At 46.0% G+C, this 16,991-nt stretch overlaps 1 protein-coding gene across 1 annotated transcript; it reads left to right on the top strand.

The window, feature by feature from the left end:
* The first annotated feature begins 1,384 nt into the window (after positions 1 to 1,384).
* Positions 1,385 to 9,181, top strand: LOC135392549 (uncharacterized). Its single transcript, XM_064623256.1, has 5 exons — positions 1,385 to 1,486; positions 2,657 to 2,779; positions 4,739 to 4,804; positions 8,925 to 9,058; positions 9,139 to 9,181. The coding sequence occupies exons 1-5, from the start codon at positions 1,385 to 1,387 to the stop codon at positions 9,179 to 9,181; spliced, it is 468 nt and encodes a 155-aa protein (XP_064479326.1).
* Positions 9,182 to 16,991: the final 7,810 nt, after the last annotated feature.

Below are 16,991 nucleotides of genomic sequence, written 5' to 3'. Positions count from 1 at the left end.
CTGCTGCCCCCACAAAATGAAATAATATTATGTAGAACGCGCCTCTTGACGGCAACCGATGACAGCAGATGTTTGAGGAGAGGACGACACGGGCGACACCTTCGTATGACATGTTTCATCGAATGATGTCTGCTTGCACACTCTCAACGGTGGTGCATGCCACGGAAAATGGCAAATGCTCAGCTTACCTTATTGCTTTCGAGTTGCCACGTTGCTGACCTCAGCTAAGTGCCCGCAGCTATACAAGTCACATGTCATGTTGTAATCGTCATGTTTTTGTGCCATATACGCGAGTTTGCCTAATTGCACTGCCATTTTTGCTATATGTTTCTGTTCCGCCATTGTCGCCAAATAAAATTTTACCAGGCGGTGCCCTTTGTGACCATCGAATAAATCTCTGCTAGATAATAATAATTATAGTCTATTTTACCAACGAGCTGGTAGGAGGCTCAGGCAAAACGATGCTATGAAAGCAGTTTGACGGGGCCTGGCCCCCCAACAATTGACATGCAGCATCAACGGTTAGTAGAAATTTTCCAACATGTAAGACATACATACATATTATACATTCATGAGAGCATATTCAGCAAGTAACATGTCTCTAAGTATGACAGGATCTTCTACTCATACACTGCAGTCGTGCGATTATATAAAACAAAAGGAAGAGATATAGAAGTTGTACCACCATACCCGTGCCCTGTGGAACACTGGTACTTTGCTGGTAATTCGGATTTCACGGGCTCATTACTGATTAGTCGCGCCTAGAAAGGCTTATCTGAGACAGCGTCGAAGTATATCCATAAAAGCTCGTTCACACCATTGCGTTCCAAAGCGTGTCGCCCCGCGTATCATAGGCCACGCCACAGGTAGAAGAAGAAGGAGGTTAACTCGTACGCACGCACACACGCACTGGAACGCAAGGAACGCAGAAAGACAGGTGTCTCAGTAGCCAGCCAAGTTACTCGGAACGCAAAAGCAAGGCCAACAACAATAAATGCATGAGGAAGATGAGATGCAGCTTTTTAATTATGTCATTAGAAGTGAGTCTTCAGATCACTAACGTAAGGGTCAAGATATGTCTGCCCTGCAGCATACTCAGAAATATACCTCCATTCTTCTAGTAGGTACCCTCAAAAGTACATTTCAATGAGTCATATCCCGTTGCTGGTGGTAATGGAAGAGACGTTATTCCACCTCATTACGGGATAGTTATTGTATAATTCGTTTCCCGTTCTTCCGGAAGTTGACCTTTTCTTTTCTTTGTACATTGTTTCCGTTAGATTCCAGTAGATTCCATTTCAGTACATACCCAACATAGAATTGCTGATTCAGCGCAGTTTACGCACGCGGATCGAGCAGAAGATCACACATGAAAATGGGTACAATGGGGTCAGAAGGGACGGTTCTGTTTCTCCTCCTGTTTTCGTGTCACGTGCTCTGCGAGCATCAAGAAGAGGCATCGCCATCTGTACACGAAGCTCACAGAGTAAGTGGCATAGGATATTTTTATGCAAATTAAGAAGTAAAGTTGGTTTTGGGTTAAGTCTAATTATGCGAAACAACAAATCAATTCCCCGTGCGGAAGCATTGCACTCCAGTGTGCGTGCTACAGTAGGTAGCTGTAAAGGGGCTGACCTCTGCAAGTATGCGTCGATTGCGCACTGGAATTATGATAGCCCTCTTCCCATACTGCGAATCGAGCATTGTAAGGGCATGAATGGTGTCATAGACATAGATCAATGCATTATTCAATTGAGATAATACGGAATCAAAGACAGATGATTGTGATAACTCTCTCGATTGAGGCACATCGCGCGTAACATGACAGATGTTCAGCTTACCTTACCCTTTCCGAGTTGGCATGCGGCTATGCAGAAGCCGAATGCCAAGTTGTAATCGTCGATTTAGTGCTACACACACTTGTTTCTTTAACTGCATTGCCACTTGATCTTTATTTGTGCTCCGCTATCATCAAAAACTAAAATTTTACCAGGCAGTGCCCTTTGTGGCCATAGAGTGAATCGCTGCTAAACCGACATCCGTGCCATGGGGAACACGAGGATTTTGCTTCTGATTTGAACTTTCTCGGCTCTGTTATATAATATGTGGCGCCTACGAAGGGTGCTCCAAGACACCATAAAACTCTATCAGTAGAGCTGTGACGTGTGTTCCTGCTGACCAGCTTGCTATGAAGTTGCCCTTATTTATAAAGAACGTTTATTGGTGCACTGTGGATATGAGAAGCCGTGAAGAAGAAGATATGAGAATAGTGACTTCACATGTCAATTCATCTTCTAAATCTGTGAACTAAACCCATTAGCTCCAATCAAGTGGAAGACCCAGCGATCCGGGAAAAATGGACTGAAGCCAAAGCCTCAGGTCGGGATATTTCGAACAGAGACTGTTCTTCTATACTAAGCACTCTAAGCCCAGTATCTATATTTCGAACACTTCCTGTTGGAAACATATATTCAGCGCTAATGTATACGCGCACTGTCGCTTAAAATATCGGACACCATACGGACGAGAAAAATAGTCGTGTGAACCTGACCTTACACTGACCTTATGCCATACATGACGTGGAAATGATGTATTAGATTACTCCTCAAGTAGGCAGTAAGAGATTAATGAGTAATGAGAGTAATATTTCTTTCAGAAAGTGGATTTGCCAAACGGGAGTGTAAGGTTGGGTGTCTTTGCCGTAGTTGATGACAACATTGGAAACCAGAGTGCCACTCTTGACGATTACATGTTCTATGTGGCAGGGTTAGTGGGCGGGGTAAGTAGATATTTTGCAGCGTGTCGTTCTGTGTGAACTTCTGAATTGGTGGTCCCACTTCCTGCACTCTTAGGCATATTTGTTTGAGTCACGTGACGAACTTTTCGTTTATTCTTCTCATGTAAAGAGTACTGTAGACGTCATATTTAAACCTCATTGCTTATTTACAATGAACACGAACATCAACAGTGAAATGACCTATAGTGAAATTGTAAAATGACTACGGCAAATTGAATTTGCAGCTGATGTACCATCTGTAGCCAAGTAAACCAGTCACATCCTTTGGACACACAAGGTCTTTATAACGAAAACTGTTCTGTAAGCTGAAGTGACAAAAACGTTCAAAATTCCCGAACGCACAAATTTCAGAAGAAGAGAAAGAAACATTGAAACTTCCTCGTCGTTCTTCTTCCAACACAAAAACGTAATTGTTCGCTTTCAATCATCTTTCTTTAAGAGGCCCATTTCAAAATTCGGCGTTACAGTCGTGGAAAGCATCGCATTCTGCAGAAAGATCGACCTACAGGGCTCCATGGCAGCTCCTAGGAGGACACTCATGTATCCTTAGCATAGGACAGAGATCCACCTTTACCTTATGAAAAGGTTCATTCATTAAAGGAGCATGGAAGTGACATGTAACATGGCTCGAAACCTTGCCTAGGTTGTGAAGTTGTCCACCAGGAGTCGCCATGCAAAATATTTTCGCTCTGCGGTGTATCGTCACTGCACAATAAAATTTACAAAAGACAGTCGGAGAAAGCAGTCGCGGACGAGACACACGAGCCCGGCATGACGGAGAAACTGCTCGGTGCTTTTTGCTTTGTTCTGTCTTCTCGGCTCACTCGCCACTTGAACTGTGCCGGTGGACCTTACTGGTCACGTGCCGGAGCCCGCGATACGTCACGACGTCTTCTCGTTCGCTAATGCGCTCTTTGCACTTGGAGAGTTTTTTTTTTTTTTTTTTTGAATGTGCGCGGATCAGACCCTTGCGCGTGCTCTGTGGGTCTGTGGGTGGTGACAAAATTTCAGCATACCGCGAGCACAGTGTGTCCGTCACGCAGTCTTACGTGGCCTTATAGAGCCACTTGTTTAATTTATCGCTTTAAAAGGGTTCACCATAACCACCATCATCATCTCTCGAACAGCCATCCTTCACAGAAGCGACAGATTTTTGACGCGTCGAATAAGTACCAGGCATAAACAGGTGAACATTCATAGGAAAGCAGATTGACATTATGAGCGTGAAACTAACAATAAATGAACTGGAATTTATGGGCAAGCAATTCTTTTTATTCAAAGTATGCCTCCCGGCTAATGCCAAGACTAGCAAGCCTTCGGAGTAGTGTTGCTTTTGCCACGTGGAGATCTATGGCAAATCCCACCTACTACTCTGAGCCGCGAGCAATAGCCAACATCTTGCAAAGTAAAACAGCGATTTCAATGTTAATAAGGAACATTTTTCTCGAGACGCACTGGTACATTGAACCACGACACAATGCCTATATATTCAGATAATCAAACAGAGCATAGAGCCCCTTTGAACTATGGGAACTTGCTGAAAGCAAAAAAGGACAAGGTCTCCAAGATGTTTCGGTTCCTTGTCTCTGGGCCGATTGTCCACGAGGAGTCAAGGTAAGCGAAAACGAAACGTGATGGATAGTTCATTATATTAACCTCCCAGGGTGCAACGCGTACGCAAGGAGCACTAGGATTTTCTGAATTCTTCGGTTGCGATACATCGCAACGTCGGCTACAGTTAAGACAATGATGATAGAAGCATTAGCGTGAATGAATCTGAGCCTTAGCATGGACCCATGGTAAGGCTCTTTGTCACGAGAGACCTAGGATAGAGGCTCAGTTGGCAATACCTATCACCGAGAGAACCCAGATGTTCAGTTATTTGTTTTCTGATACCTTTTTAACGTTTCTTTCACGTTTTAACAGTTTCATTATTTTCAGGTAAACATCAATCTGATGCAGTTTACGAAACCCACCGTCAAGTTAGGCCTCCTTGGCGTTCACAATGTAAGTACCACATGGTACAGCAGTGATTGACTCTAAATACTCTAAATACGAAACCCCGGAGAATCACGATTTGCGCATTACAATTTTTCTCCTGGTTAAAGCGCAACCTCTATGAGAAGCTCTCCTATGCTTGATGCCAATACATATGAAATGGCTTCGAAACAGAGAGAGCAGGAGCCCGGACCCAGCGCTAACCACCCGGACTACCCGAACGGCGTACCTCTGGCAATCAATGCCACCTGCTTGCCGGGACAAAAACCGCAGTGGGTGTGCTAACACAATTTCGTTCTTGTGTCGTGATATGGCAAGTCTCCACAACCTGTCCTGTGTGGGTGTCATTCGAAGTAAACAAAACCACCATGTACCAACCGGACCCCTACTTTCGTTATTTTGTCTGCTCTGACCGACTAATACTTTGTATGACGTTCATTTGGCCATGCAGACTATCTCAGTGCACACCACGTCCGATCCCACGTTGTGAAGTGTCCCTGCAAATCGAGAGAGGAGGACAGCAGATAACGGTGTTCACGCCGCAAGAAACTCAAATAGGCTGTAGAGAGTGTCACCGTCAATGCCTATACTCTCCGACTCCTCCGCCAATATCAAGAACGCAAGAACGCCAAATGAACAGATGGGGACATACCGGGTGCAGTTACTTGCGAATTTCGCAAAAACTTCTACGTCCCGTAAAGGAAGACGTACGTCCAGCAAGCGGGGGTGGGGTGGGGGGATGGTATCTATTAGAACGAAGAAAAAACAAAGCGAGGGAGCAAGCGGGCTGTGGAATGCTGGTCTGCAATATAGCGTCCAGCGCGTCGGTACCGACGGCGTTCGCGAGCCACACTCGCATTCGTTTCACGTTTGTCTCAGCACCTTTAACAAACGATTTTGCTAAAGAGGCTTCGGGATTCCATAAAGGCTGGTCCGCACTGTTGCGTTCAAACGCTTCCATCCTTCAGCATCGGCGTGCAAACCCCGCGTTCGTATCACATTTCGCTTACGGGCAAGCGAGAAGGGGGTAGCCGGGGATGGAGCCCCGCGGGCCACGGGCGGGCCGCGGGCCCGACCCAAGTCCTGACGGTCGCTGGCACCAGGAGACATGATTGAGGGGCGCCCGGGCACGACCCAACCCCTGGGCCCGTAATTTCTCACGCCGGCCCTGCTTGCGAAACCAGTTCGCTAGACATGCTGCGGAGTAAATCACGTTCACTCCTGTGACACAGCTGCCATGGCGTTGTAGATTATGTGATGTGTAGAGGGCAAATTTACATGCAAATTGTGAGGAAGAAGAGACATCACTCTCGTCGACTTCCTCACCGCTTCGAACATACTTGACACTTTGTGACAACTTCTGAGACGCTGTGTGCTTCGAACCTGCTTGACACTATGTGACAATTTTGAGACACTCTGTATGCATGTGGACTCTGACATTATGAACCAGTGAGTGTTTCTCAGTGCCTAACGTCTCCCCCTTTTTTCCCCTTTATGCTTCTTTTTTGTTCCACCCACAAACGCGTTTTGGAGTAGCCGGTCCCGACTGCGTCGGGACGAACCTCTCCATATTTTTATATCTCATATCCAATCCAAGAGACATCATCGTCGCTCTCGCCCTGGCTCATGTTGTTGGATATCTATATTTATTTTACAAAATGTACAATAGGTGGCGGTTACATAAAAGTTTGTTTAACTGAACACAGAAGGAGCTATGCGGCGATACCTAACAATGTGACCTGCCGCTCGTGACGCCAGTTGTTTGCGCCGCTCCGCTCAATGGTTGTACAGCTGAAACCACTTGCCGCTTGCGAAGGTGTATGAACGGGTTCGCGGCTACTCGACGAACGGCTGCTGGAGTCACTAAAACGCAATAGTGCTTAGAGGCAAAAAAAAAGTTACAGAAGTACTGCGCACGTGCAAGGTCGCATAAACTTACAAGCGTTAGAGCATTGTGTTGTCACTCTCAAAGTTACTTCATTGTGGTTTGTCAGTGGGACAAAGCTACTCACTTTATTCAATGCCTTCGCGACATCCCATTCCATAGTTAGTGTAGAATGGCGTTTAGTCACGACGTGATGCTTAGCTTTCAGATGGCACGTATAATCGAGTACAACGCTAATCTCCAAGATCATTCGACCACTTGCAGACTTCCCCTATAAATTCCTCTCTCCCATGGATAAATTCCGCTTCCCCTTTACCGGAGCTTTTAGTGTCATGCTAAAAACTGGAAGTTTTCGAATGTTATTTACATACTTATAGTACTTTGTACAGAAGGAACATCGCCATCAATGTAATTATCGTTTTTGTCAATATCCCGTGAGGCAATATCGTTCAATAATTCCGGCTACTCATAATGGAGCAAATAAAGTGCCTGTCACACTGGTTCAACACGTCAATATTTTTGTTTGAGCGACAGCCGTCAATTAAGTGACCTCTCGTTTCCAACATCAGGGCATACAGTCGGCGAGACACGTCAACTCCGGACACATTTTTCTGCGACAATTCGAGTCGCGTGTTGTTCACACTACACAGACTGGACCCAGCAGTTCTCAGCCATAGTTGAGACCTAGATGCAAATGGTGGACACTTGCGCTGCTTTAGCGGAGCTTTCAATTTATTTTGCTGTGGCCAGCAGCGACGACGAGGTTGAGGGGAGGAGAATTTGGTCATTGTCATGGCCGCTGCGCCGCAAACGTCTAAGTTGTTACGAAAATCTTATGCACGAGCTCGCACTCGAGAATCTCAAGGGTACCTGCAGCAGATGCGAATGGACACTGCCTTGTTCTAGGAACTTCTCTGCCGTGTGCAGAAGCCAGGTCTTGCTCAACGACCCATCTAATAGTTTGCTCTCCCCGACGAACTCATGCACCCTCTACGCACCTCCGCCCTTCATCCTCTATTCTCCATCCGTCAGTCATTCTTCTTCTTTTTCGTTTTTTTTTCTGGCTATAGTCGTGACGACGCCCTTCTGCGTGGTCAACAACGGCGAGCCGATCCTGCCATCCCCTCCTTCCCCCACCCCCTACCGCGTGCGTCCCTCATCACGAAGAACAACCACCTCATCAGGTCCTCAGCGAATCCCTCACCAATGTCCTTGACAAACTCTTCGGTGGTGGAAGTTACAGTCACCAAAATAAGCTTCGCTTCAGAGTATCGACACTGAGGTCCAAGGGAGAGCAGGAGCGCCATCTTGTTCCCGTACCCCACCGGTACCATCCCCAGTTGAGGATAAAAGACGACTAACATAATGGTCACTGTGGCATAGAAAAGCGTGTATGATTATTGTACGATAATCCATGCCAGAGCGTCCACCAGAGCGTCCCGAAGATGTCAAGCTGAGCTCAATGCCGTCAACTGCTACTTGTAAACGAAAGGAACATTTCACCCGCGGACGATAGATGGCATCGTGCGCTAAAGTGTGCAATGCGCGTGGGAAGCGTTTCGCGGAAACAATGTGGCGCATGCTCGCGCTTGGAACTTAGTGTAGCTATACTCTGAAGCGTAGCTTATTTAGTGACTCTAGTGCACATGGCATCCTTCGGATTCCAAAAGAAATAATTGCCTCTCATAAATTATATGAGACTATGTTGATCGGCCATTGGCGTGTCTGCTCTGTTGCGGTTGCAAATATCAAATGAACCTCCGAGGAGAAGCCGCCAATTAAAAAAAAAAAAAAAGAATCGCAAGTAGGGGAAGGAGGGCAATGACAATCATTTGTGTGTAATCTCAGGTCAGTGCCCAAGGACAAGGTTGTGGAACAGATTAAAAGAAAACTAAGAAAAGGTGTGCTTCCACCACATAGTGCAATACAATAAAGACTATCGTGTCGCATTAGTGTGGCAGGCCCATAAAATTCCTCCTCACCCTTGCGTGTCGGTTTTCGTTCAGCTCGTTTAAGCCTATATTAAGTAGACAATCGTGAGGTGTGTCCTACGCTAAGTTGTCTATAAAGCATCTGCTTATGAATTATCGATCCATTCGCTGTTCGCGCGCGGCTCTTGCTGTGCCCGCTCATGATGCCAGTAGTTAAAATATTTTGCATATGCTAGCTGTATATGTATGCTAGCTGTATAGGTATGTATTTGCATATGTACCTACGTAATCTGTACTGCCCCTTTTCTTACAGTTGACCCAGGAGGAAAAAGAGCGAATTACCACGGACGAAAAAGTTAACTTCAATGCTACATATCAGGTGATACAGGAAATTAAAACTAAGGAACTACGAGCACGTGAAGCTGACATTATTTACGTGCTGACAAAGTGAGTTGTCCTTCAAGAGATATTCTTTGCAATTAATGATGTTAAATTCGGTACATAACTATTTATATAATTTGTCCTAGCACCACCATCTTTTCAGGTCGGGCAGGTAAGATGTACCCCTGACACCTCATGCAATCTAATACCATTCCATTTTGTGAATTCTTTACTTCGTTGTCCCGATGATAGATCACACTCATTCTGTTTTAGAGGTACCAGGCATTGCTTGGGTACGAGGTGCCTGCACGGAGGATAATATAGCCATTGGAAATGACTTTCTGTGGTCCTACGGGGGTTTCGATGTTTTCCTTCAAAATATTGCGGTGCTGTAAGTAACGACGCACCATTTGAACACAATGTTGCTGTGGTGGTGCAGTTCATCGCAGACATTGCATAAAGACACAAACTATTTGCTGTGCTACTTGCATGACTAACCTAAGCATCAGATAGTTTTTACAAGGCAATTGGCGCGCGGAATATGTTGCCTAAGCAGCATAAGCCTAAGAAAAACGACGTTACCTATTTGGAATGCCTAGTGGAGATGTACCAGCATTTACGATCTACTGGCCACTTTTTGCTGTCAGTTTGCCAGGGATCGGAACCGGTATCTTTTTTTTTCGTTCCGGTTCGGGTTCGCGTGTAGGCATATTGGTTCGGTTCGGGTTTAGCTCCGCTGAACCGAAATTATCGGCTTGAACCGGTTCAGGTTATCGGCTTGGTTCGGGATCGGCTCAGGTAGAACCCCCCCCCCCCAGCACACACACACACACACACACAAAATCGGTCAGGGGTCGGAACATTTACAGGGATTGGGACCCTTGCTTTTTTCGGTCCCAGTTTAACCGGTTCATGGGCAATAATACTGCTATACGAAAGCCAGCTTACGCTCACTGTACACGGTTGTAAGAGAAAGGTGTGAGATAACCATTTTAGGCGAAAAACCTTTCAGGAAAGCAGGTGAAATCACAAGACAAGTAATAAACACATTTATTATTTACAGTCTGATATTTTACTATGTTGTAGTCTCGTGGTCGACTGCTGAAAACGAAAAGCGAAGTGCTGGAATCTTTTTGGCCAAACCCGGTCAGCGCACTATTTTGCTGCGGTAAAAAACTGGCGCTACACTCATAAACCTTTACTCGTATCCAGCATTGTACAAACAATAAATAAACGAACAAAAAAAGGTCGGTCAGTAGTACAATTATTTCACCTCTGAACCGGTAACCGTATGATTTTTTTTTTCGGTTCAGTTCTGGTTCGGTTCAGGACAAGCAAGATAATTGTTCGGGCTTGGTTCATTTCGGTTTCGTCACAAAATAACGTTTTTTTTCGGTTTTCGGTTCGGGTTCAGTTCCGGTTCTGATCCGTGCAGTTTGCAATGAATGCACAATAGCTGATTTTTAAGCCCGTGTAGACAGCTTTCCATCCCAGAATCTCTTATATACCGACGAAAGGCCTGACAGTGTCTGTGGCGGGACTCGAACTTCTCTGGTAGCTCACCGGTCAGGTGTGCTACCACGATGAATGCTGTGTTTGTCTTAATTGCTCGTTTAGCCTCTTCAATTTACGCAGGGAGGTTCCTTGTTTCGGTTTAGGAAGGTAGCGCGCGTAAGGTGACAAAGGTCTGAGTCTAGGTATCACCTGTGCTGTCTGTGTGCTTTTCCTCAGTTTTCTCTGGAGTTTAGATTAATGTGGCTGTGAAGTTGGGCGCAGGATCCCCTCCGAAGAGCTTGCCTCCACATCACACGGGCAAGCGTTGATGAGAAAATCCCCAAAACAGAAAGAAAATAAATTGAGTACTTAGAATTACTTACATAAATCCTAGCGTATTAGAGTGATTTGGAGGCTGCCGGTTGTTTATACGCATAGTCGCATTTCTTCAAGTTCCACAGCAGACTAAATCTGGCGTCAGAATTCATGCTGTTCCAATCCAACTATCTCACACTGTACTCTCCCTATTTTTTTTTTCCATATCGTAAAGCGCACAATTAATTCCTAGTCTTGAGAAGTATGACGTTGTGGCGGCCCGTGTACCAGGACGATATGACCTTGCTTGACCTTGCTCAGACGCGCTGGTTCATCGCCGATCACGACATATGTAGTGGGACACAATCTCTCGTACAACGTCATGGCGTCCCAATCTACCAACGCGTCTGGGAACATTGCTCCCCGAAAGTTTTTTTTCCGTCTCCCCTGTCCTCACCACAGCTGCTGGCAGACCGCCAACCAAGAAGGAAAGAAAAATAGAGGAGGAGGAGGAGTGTCGTTGGGAGGAACCCGAGAGGTCTGCCTGCCTGATTAGGCGGCATGTTTCTCGGGAAGGGAAAGGTGGTGGAGAGGAGGAGAGGAAAGGGTGAAGTGGAAGACCGAGCGGAATCCGCTCGGGGGGAGGATAAATGCGTCCATGGGCCGACTTCAGGGGAACTGTGCCGGCATACGCCTATTACACATCTGAGGGAAACCCAGGAAAAACCCCAGACGGCACAGCCGGCCCGCGGATTCGAACCGCGGACCTCCCAGTCTCCAAGCGCACGCGTTACCGCTGCGCCACCGGAGCTGGTTGAAAGAAAAATAAGGAGTCAGTGTGACGGCATTCCAGGCGATTGCGGAAGTTTTGGTGAGGGGGAACAACTGGGACAAATAATTCTCCTCTCCCAGTTCGCCGCAGCTCAGTTTCACCAACGCTGGTTAAGTTTGAACTGAGATAAAGTGTTGCTAAAACTTGAAGTTAACACTCAATTCCATTTAACAAACGTTCGTTGGTGACGTAATAAATGTTTCAGTGACAATAACTCCCTCTAGTGAAGCAGAGTTAAGGCGGGGTCCCATAGCCTCGATTTGAGCAGCAGCAGCAGAGCAACAGCAGCGGAGCAGCAGAGCTGCAGCGACACGAGCGGTTCCATAGCACTGGGCGAGAGCAGCGAGCAGCAGCGCTGCCGAGCTGCTGCTCCCGTATCCGAATTTTTGGTTGCTGTGATGCCCTGTTGCTCTGCAGCCTGAGCAGCCGGTCTCGCAAGCCACTCAGGCGGTTGGTTGGTATTGTTTTCGTTCGACGGTGTTAGGGTTAGCAGGGCGGTTTTCGGTCCAAGAAAAAACTTTGCCGGTTTGGACTACAAGTAGGCGAATGAAACTGACGTCGCGTGTTCTGAAGTCATGTCATGGATACTGTACGAGGGTTTTAAAAAAAATACGAGGGTTACGGTTACGGTGGAATGTATGTCGGTATGGACCCTTAGGCTCCCTGTGTAACATTTTATCGTTCGCGCACATAGACTTAGAGGTACATGTGACCGGTTGTGACTCTACCGATGTGCCGTAGTGTTCGTTTCCATTTTACCCGCCCAAGCTCTTCTCTCTGGTTACGTTCCCCTAAAGAGGAAACACACTCAAATAAACAGCGACCCAAGCAGGCTGCGTAACGGCTTCTCTATCGGTAATGTCGCGCAACGAGTCCCTTGTTTGAGAGCAGCGAAGTTGAATACATTTATGTATCCGAGAGGGCAAGCGCGTACGAAGTGGTGCCTCTTTTGTGGACAGGACACGAAGAAAAAAAAAAAAGAAACGGAGTCGTCGAGCGCGTTTGTGAGTGCTCGATTTGCGTCGTACTCGTGCGGTGGTGCTTGCTGGCTAGCTTGCTGGCAGCAGCAACAGGCATTCGGATGGGACGCGATCGCACCAATCCAGCAAGAAAGTACTTTACGTATGACATCACGACAAACAAGTCCGTCTGTATCATGCGCTTCAAGAAAGGGGAAAGCCTATTTGAACAGACAGTCACCTACTGGAACCAGGAGCTACCAATTTCTCAGCCTATTAATATTAAATACCATGTATGCGGAATAAACGTGTTTACATTTTTCAACATGGATTTTTTTTTTTTTTGGAATGGAATGAATATGCCCACCAGAAGCGGAACCGATTCAAACCGGTATGAACCGTTATTTTTTTTTGCTCCGGAGCAGAACCGGTACCGGACCGTTTATGATAGAACCGGAACGAAAACCGGAACGAAAAACGTTTCGGTTCGACACCCTGGATAACATGTTCGCTTGTCTTCTGCAAAGTACCTGATACCTTGACCTGATAACGTACATGCAAATTACTTTCACGTCCATGCTGTGTGAAAACCATACCTTCTTCTGAGAGTGGACGACTTGCGAGTTTGGTTGTTGTAAACGAAACTGACCCTTGAAAAGGGTTAGATATAGAGATAGACAATGTTCAGACAACAAAAAGAGTTCTATAGAGATAGATAATGAACCCATTCCATGTGAAAACAGGCAGAAAGCAGTGAAGACTAGCAGAAGGGGCCTTTGTGTTCGTTAGACAGTTTTATTTCACTAAGAGCAACGTACGCACTTGACAGTCACAGTAAATCAAAATATCGAATACTAGTAACAAGGCGATATTTATACGACAAAATCCTGTAGAAGAATCTCCACACAACAGAGCAAGGACTGTTCTGCACAGCAGTGGGACGACTCTAGGTTGAATGTAACGAAACTGACTACACATCAACGAAGAGCCAATCGGGTAATACGACGCTCAGACCACCACCACACTCACCTCAAAATTCACTTATGAGCTAGAAATCCACAACATATCTCTCACACAAACGCATTTCACCTAGGATTGCGTTCCTAGGTGTGTGTACTAAAAGGCTTAGCTGCTGCGTACGCCTTGGAAATGTTCGAAACGTAAACAATGCCACAGTTGCCAACCCGTTTTGTGTTTCCTAAGCCGCTGCTGCAGCTAATTCAAAACGAAGCTATGGAACGCCTCCATCAGCAGAGCAGCAGCAGCAGAAAGCTGCTCCGCTGCCATGTTGCCGTGCTGCTGCTGCCGCACCGCTGCTGCTTTACTGCTGCTGCTCGCATAAAGCTATGAGGCCCGGCCCTTATGCGTTAAATTCAAGTGAAACGACCGTTGATTTCGGTTCAAATGTTAAGTGCCGTTGGTGAAATCGGGGTGAACTGTATTCTCCTAAAAGTTCACAGTGAGCAGCGACACTGTTGCGAAATTTATCGCATCACTTGTCCGTCGCTACGTATCTATGCCGGTCTGCGCGATCTACGCAGGCAGCTGAATTGTTTGTCCCAGTTCTGGCGATGTCTCACCGCAGATTGGTCGGCTCCGGTTACCTCATCTACTATATGACGTGCACTCTATGCCGTCACTTCCACTACCGTGAAGAAGATGTTCTGTGCCGGCAGACGCCACGGCAGGCGGTGGCCAGCATTGCTGGGCGTTACGCAACACCGGCGACGTAACAGGAGCCAGCAGCTCAGCCAATACCACCTAGATACAGAAAGTCTGCTTACTCGTCGACGTGACGTAACAACTAAAAGTCAGCCAATGAGGATCGTGTTTTCAACTGCCGTAGCCAATCACGAACGTGCTTCCAGCGGTCTTAACCATGAAGACGACCCACCGTCAGCTTCATGGGCAGCAACTGTCGACTGCGAGCAGTAAACGTCCCCCGTACTAAATGGGAAAACAAAAACAAAAGAAACGAACCTGGTCCCGTATTGTTCTCCAGACTGATTTTCTGGAGTTCACTTTTTGTCTGCAGTTTCAAGTTTGCGAAGTTAGTTGCAATCATTTGTGAGTTTCGCAGAACGGTAGCAGACGAATTCTGACTTTACGTGTCGACGTAGCGAAGGAGGGCGAGGAGGCAATTAGCAATCCTTCTGTATCTAGGGGGCGTTGGCACAGCAACTATAGGAGAGGGACGTCAACTCTGCATGACGTCACCTACAGTTCGACAATCCGAATCTCTAGAGTTTTCTTCCAAAAATTTTGGAAGCGCTTGACGTTCACCGACGGCATTATATTTTGCGTATTGAGTATTTCAGCTGGGTTGATTTAGAATGCGAAATAAAATAAATGTCATTTTTAGTACGTACTAGCAGCTAAATAATCCGCGGCTCATTACGTGATGGAAGTCCCATGCAAGGAGTATGACTTGCTCGTTTCAAATAAACGGCTGTTTAAAACCAAGCGCTTTGTTACTGCAGTATGTATCACTCATTGCAGATTGGGTGCACTTTCTCTCGAGTGTGATGCCGAGGGCACCGACATTTTTGATGAATGTCGCAAGAAGCATGTGATGTCCCATTTGAGGTGAGTACAAATCCAAGTACTCAAAGGACGTAGAATGCAACATGTTCGCAGGTGTCGCTCATTATAATAACTGTCTCGTGACCACCCGAAATATTACATGCCAGCAGGTATAGTCAGTAGAGAGTTCACATCTTGCAAGGAACATTCTATGGGTGACATCACGAATAACATTTTATAATTGCTTCCTTCGCAAGATTGCCATGACCGGCTGTACTCAAAAAATGTAATTGCTTTTTATACTACCATAGATAAATGAAACAAATTAATACCATAACCTCTGTAGGGGTACATCTATGCTCAATCGTGAAAATGCATGCTCACGCTAACGTGCTCTGTAAGAAGGCTACACGCTGTTTATACGGAGACTCCTGCCCTCCAAAATAACAATAAGTAAAACTATTAACTTTGCACTTCGTGTGTCCGATTCAAATTGCAGAATATTGAACGGTAGCTGCGCCCTGTACGTCGAAAACTTAAAAGTCCATGCATAGAAAACCTATTCTAAACGTTATCTGTACTTGCAGTTGTTCAGAGATATATAAGTTGATGTGCAAAGAAATCGAGTACTAAAGCATTTTCATGTTTATATCGATACGCCATTCTATCTAGGCCCTACTTTTCCAGGGAATTTCAAAAGCAGCAGGAAAGAAAGAGAACATTACGTTCAGAAAATGTGCACAAAATTCGATGTTATCAGACAACATATAGGAAATCTACTGGACACTATGGTTTCCCATGAGTTCAACCGATTGTACAGTGAATTAAAAACTTATTTGTTACAATTTTTTTATAGAAAGCTAGCTGAGCGAAATGGATGCCGTTTTAGTAGGTGAGTTCTACGGCCAGGCGAACATCCTGTACGACACCATAAGCAACTACTGGACGACTAATTAGGTAAAATTCACTAATTTGAACTAGTCCTTATTAATCGCCCTGTGAAGCGAACGTACTTTGAGATATAACTTGTCAAACTCCGCCGAAACCAGAAGTACTGTATGGCTGAAGCATGGCAAGAAGAGACAACGAAGACTGGAATTTCAAGAATAACGGCCGAGCCATACTTTATTGTGCACTTGCGCACTACCTAACAGACGCACGACGAGCGACCGACACCGCGTCCCGAACAGACGAAAAATAATAACAAAGGCACACGTGCTGATGACGAAATTACATGTTGCCGGCGCGTGGCTCCACCAGACCGTAACATTGCAAGTTGTCAGCCCTATGTGACATTGCGGTACTGATGTTACCTTGTTGACGTGACTACATCTCACAGTACACGCTCTTCCAGCTCAGAAGCAACGCGTCCTTCGCCTTATCCGAGTCGGATAGCGGTGGTGGTGAAAGCGCTCGCAGTCTATCTGGCCAACAGGTTTGCGGCTACCCCAATCAGCTGCATCGCTTCAAAGCACGTGGCCTTGTGCCTTTATATCTCGATTTATTTTATATCTTGAAATATTTATAGCTCGCTTCTCCCCAAGCAGCACAATGTACTGAAAGTCGAGTGCAATAGGGGTGGACGGTATGTGTCTTATCAATGTTCTTTCATTGCACGAGCCTGTTCAAGGCCTTCCACCTACCCGTCCACCCCTATTGCACTCGACTTTCAGTACATTGTGCTGCTTCGGTCAGGGTGTTTAATAAAGACGATGGACTTGAATAATGACTGGCTCCAATTCTGCTATCACGCATTCCGCAGAAAACATCTGATTAATAAGTTAATTAATTATTTTTGCTAATTAGTCGCTCTGTAGTTGCATACGCTGTCGCACAGGATGTTCGCCTCGCCATATAACCCACCTGCTAAAACGAC

This window comes from Ornithodoros turicata, chromosome 4 (assembly GCF_037126465.1).
Source record: "Ornithodoros turicata isolate Travis chromosome 4, ASM3712646v1, whole genome shotgun sequence".
Taxonomy (NCBI): domain Eukaryota; kingdom Metazoa; phylum Arthropoda; class Arachnida; order Ixodida; family Argasidae; genus Ornithodoros; species Ornithodoros turicata.
The sequence above is the reverse complement of the archived record's forward strand: the minus strand, read 5'-3'. Positions and strand labels throughout refer to the sequence as shown.

Coding starts and splice junctions, on each gene's coding strand:
- LOC135392549 (XM_064623256.1), top strand. CDS start 1,385: ATGGGGTCAGAAGGGACGGTTCTGTTTCTCCTCCTGTTTTCGTGTCAC. Junction 1,487..2,656: donor CTGTACACGAAGCTCACAGA/GTAAGTGGCATA, acceptor TATTTCTTTCAG/AAAGTGGATTTGCCAAACGG. Junction 9,059..9,138: donor ATTATTTACGTGCTGACAAA/GTGAGTTGTCCT, acceptor AATTTGTCCTAG/CACCACCATCTTTTCAGGTC.